General features: G+C 41.3%; 1 protein-coding gene across 2 annotated transcripts in view; it reads right to left on the minus strand.

The window, feature by feature from the left end:
* Positions 1–2,632: 2,632 nt before the first annotated feature.
* The window catches only part of YEATS4 (YEATS domain containing 4), a 23,558-nt gene continuing 22,218 nt past the window's right edge, over positions 2,633–3,972 (minus strand). For both annotated transcript variants that reach the window (XM_008066626.2, XM_021716861.1), the window contains one exon: positions 2,633–3,340. In XM_008066626.2, coding sequence (XP_008064817.1) covers positions 3,171–3,340 — 170 coding nt within the window. In that variant the 3' untranslated portion in view covers positions 2,633–3,170. The remainder of the gene's footprint in view (positions 3,341–3,972) is intronic.

A 3,972-nucleotide genomic window follows, 5' to 3' on the forward strand; every position in this document is an offset into this window, starting at 1 on the left:
AAAAAAAAAAAAAAATTATAGCCACAGGCCAGGTGCAGTGGCTCATGCCTGTAACCCCAGCACTTAGGGAGGCGGAGGTAGTGAAATGCCTGAGCCTAGGAATCTGAGACCAGCCCGGGCAATTCAGCGAGACCTTGTCTCTAATAAATCAAAAAAGTTAGCCAGGCATGGTGGCACATGGCTGTAGTTCCATATACTTGGAAGGCTGAGGCAGAAGGATTACCTGAACCCTGTAGATTTCCATGAGTGTACCATTGCACTCCAGCCTGAGTGACAGAGTGATAATTAAATAAATACATTTTTTTAAAACCACAATAGTGGATTTGAAGTGGTATTTCATGGTGGCTGATTCACATTTTCTTTTTTTTCTTTTTCTTTTTGAGTTGGAGTCTCACTCTGTTGCCCAGACAAGAGTGCAGTAGCCGCTCCCGGCCACCATAGCCTTGACCTGCTGGGCTCCGGCGATCCTTCTGCCTCAGCCTTCCATGTAGCTGGAACTACAGGCGCACACTACTATGCCCGGCTAATTTTTTTTTTTTATTTATTGAGGAGATGAGGTCTCGCCTGCCCAGGCGGGTCTTGAACCCGCGGGTTCAGGCAATCCACTCACCTCAGCCTCCCAAAGGCGCGGGATTACAGGGTGAGCCACCGAGCCTGGCCACATTTTCTTAATGATTAATGATGTTGAGCATCTTCTCATGTGTTTATTGGCAAGTTCCGTATCTTCTTTGGAGAAATGTCTATTCAAATCCTTTGCCCATTTTAAAGTCTGGTTCTCTTTTTATTGTTGAGTTATAGGAGTTCTCTGCAACCTCACAGGGAGATCCTACCAAGATTAAAGCCAACACAGAAGTAAGAGCCAACAGAGGGCAAGATTGAGCCATGATGACTTATTTTGACACCTTGTATCCATGCACACATAGCGTCAGACCTGCCTAGGTAGCCTTGGTCTTATCAACAAACACATTCTTGTGTCGAGGTTCCTCAAGGAGAATGGAGCTTTTCCCTCATCAGTTTTTCTGATCTATCCCCAGGCCTTACTTAACTACACTGTGGGGAATTTTATCTGGATGGGCCTGGTAGGAATGGGGATAAGGTGAGGGGAAGTAAAATGACACCTGGCACAACTATAAGTGCTACTCCTAAGCCCCATTAGGGTATTGGCAGAAATTTCAAATCACAGAGACCTTTGTATAACTTCATAGTCTTTATAAATACCACAATCTAAAAAATAAAGCAACAAAGTAAAAAATAACCAAGTCACCAGGGCAGATGGACTGAGTTTTTTTTTTAAGAGTCTCATTCTGTCACCAAACTGAAGTGCAGAGGCACAATCATGGTTTACCACAGCTTCAACCTCCTGGGCTTAGGCGATCCTTCCACCTCAACCTCTTAAGTAGCCGAGACTACAGGCATGTGTTACCATGCCCAGCTAATTTTAAAAATTTTTTGTAGAACAAGGTTTCACTATGTGGCCCAGGCTGATCTCCAACTCCTAGGCTCAAAGCAATCCTCCCGTTTTGGAGCTCCCAGAGTGCTGGGATTACAGGCATGAGTCACTGTGCCCAGCTAGATTAATGAGGATTTTAAAGTGCCCAGAGTAAAGCTGGGCACGATGGATCACATCTGTAATCCCAGCACTTTGGGAGGTGGAGGTAAGAGGATTGCCTGAATCCAGGGGTTTGAGACCAGCCTGGGCAACTTGGCAAGCCCTCTTCTCCTTAAAAAAATCAAAAAAATTAGCCAGGCATGGTTGTGTGCACCTTTGGTTCCAGCTACTTGGAAGGATGAACAAAAGGATAGCCTGAGTCAGGCTTCAATAGCTGTGATTATGCCACTGCACTCCAGCATGGACAACAAAGTGAGACTCTGACATAAACAAAGTGCCCAGAGTGGCTCGTTATGACTCTGTATACAGAGAATATAAAATCCCTGCATTAGGCATAAGCATGATTGCCACTTTTTAGTTGTGTAACTTGTTAACATTACATGCTTTGTAAAATCTGTTCCTGTTTTTGTCCCCAGGTGGCCAAGAAGGTTCAGTCAACATACCTTTAAAGATTAAGGATTATTCCCAGCACTTTGGAAGGCTAAGGCAAGAGGATTGCCTGAGCCCACAGGTCCGAGATCAGCCTGGGCAACATGGCAAGACATCACCTCTACAATAAAACAAAAAATAAGCCAGGCATGATGGTACACACCTGTGGTTCCAGCTACTAGGAAGGCTGAGGCAGAAGGATCACCTGAGCCCAGCAGGTCAAGGCTGGGGTGGATGTGAATATGCCACTGCACTCCAACCTGGGCAACAGAGCAAGACTCTAACTCAATAAATAAATAAATAAATAAATACTAAGTATTACTGAATGATCAAAGTAGATGAGTCCTAGCAGAGGCCTCCCCGCGTGGTTGTGAATGGGAGAGGTCTAGGAGCAGTGGGGATCATGCACCATAGAGCTGACACACAACTGTGTCCCATGTGGCTCTGGATCATGCATGAAGGACTTTAATCTCTTTGTATGTGAAGAAGAATGACACTGTGACAGGCAGGACAAAACCTAAATATGATTTCTGTCATCAGAGCTTCTGTATGCTAGTGAGTGCCCATAAGAGATGTGAAGTCACCATACTATGGAGATAAGTTAATTGTACTGCGAGAGTTCCAGAAAGTCTTTAAAGAAAAAGAAACATATCAAGAGGCAGAAACAGGACCTGTCAGCTCCATTTACTGAATACTTTCTGGGTACATTATATCCAAAAGAGGTAGAATGAAGGCAGATAAGAACTTGAAGAAATTAAATATACACATTAATTGTATCACTAATTCTTACTACTAGAGAAGTATAAAATTTGTACAAGCTATACTTTATGACATTTTGATGCCTGTCAAAAGGATAATAATAAGCTATACATATACTGCAATAAAAGTTTTTTAAAATTGTGCTTTACATTGTAGAATTTCCCTAAGATGGGTTGGTGAATGCCTGCCCAGCATCCATTCTTACACACAACTATTTTCCATCAAAGACTGCTCTACAGTATCAATGAGAAATCCATGGTCTACAAAAGCACATGCAGCTCCTCTAAGAAACCCACAGTAGTTGCATTAAAAGTCCGTTTCTCCATTAAAGACCACCTTATTTAGCTTACTACCAAGTTCTCTTCAGAGCTGTTTATATGTCTTTCGTCTGATCATCTTCTTCAAGTTTCCTGATTTCATTTTTTAAACAATTTATAGTTTCACGACTTGCTTTTAATCTCTCCTTAAGTTCTGCAATTTCAAAGCTTGTTTTTTTCTTGGCAGCTTCTAATTTTTCTCTGGTTTTCACTTCAAGTTCTGCAACTAAGGAAAACAAACACTTTTACCAAATTATTTGTCTCACATGTATAAGCTCTATCACAGAGTAAGAAATATGGCATTTCCTTAGGAAAATTTATCTATGATGAAATGCAAACAACTTAAGATACATAACATTAAACATGGGTGGGGGAGAGAGGAAAGAATGTCTGAATTCTCAAGAGAGGACAACTAAAAATGAAATCCTGGTCACTAACTGAGAGTTAAGACTTTACGACAAAATGTCCTTATTTTTCTCCATACACACATTAGGAGGGAAGTAAGGGGGCAAACAAACCCAAGAGACATCAGCTAATAAGAGGAGTAACTAAAAGTATTCTAAATTGATGTAAAGGTGAAAATTCTATGAACAGAATCACATTATCAAAACAAGCTCACATATATCTTTTTTTTCAAAAAGGTAGCAATAACTGCCTAAGTTTGAATTCCACCTCTATCCTTATTAACTGCAACACTCTAGCTATTTCACCTATGTTCATTTTTCTCACTTATAAAAGAGTGATTACAATGGCGTACACACACACTTCATAGTATAATTTGTTGAGAAGATTTTTTTGGGGGTTTTTTTTTTTTTGAGTTGGAGTCTCACTCTGTTGCCCAGACTGGAGTGCAGTGGC

Source organism: Carlito syrichta, unplaced genomic scaffold (genome assembly GCF_000164805.1).
Source record: "Carlito syrichta isolate Samal-C Ts95f unplaced genomic scaffold, Tarsius_syrichta-2.0.1 Scaffold309041, whole genome shotgun sequence".
In the NCBI taxonomy this organism is placed as follows: Eukaryota; Metazoa; Chordata; class Mammalia; order Primates; family Tarsiidae; genus Carlito; species Carlito syrichta.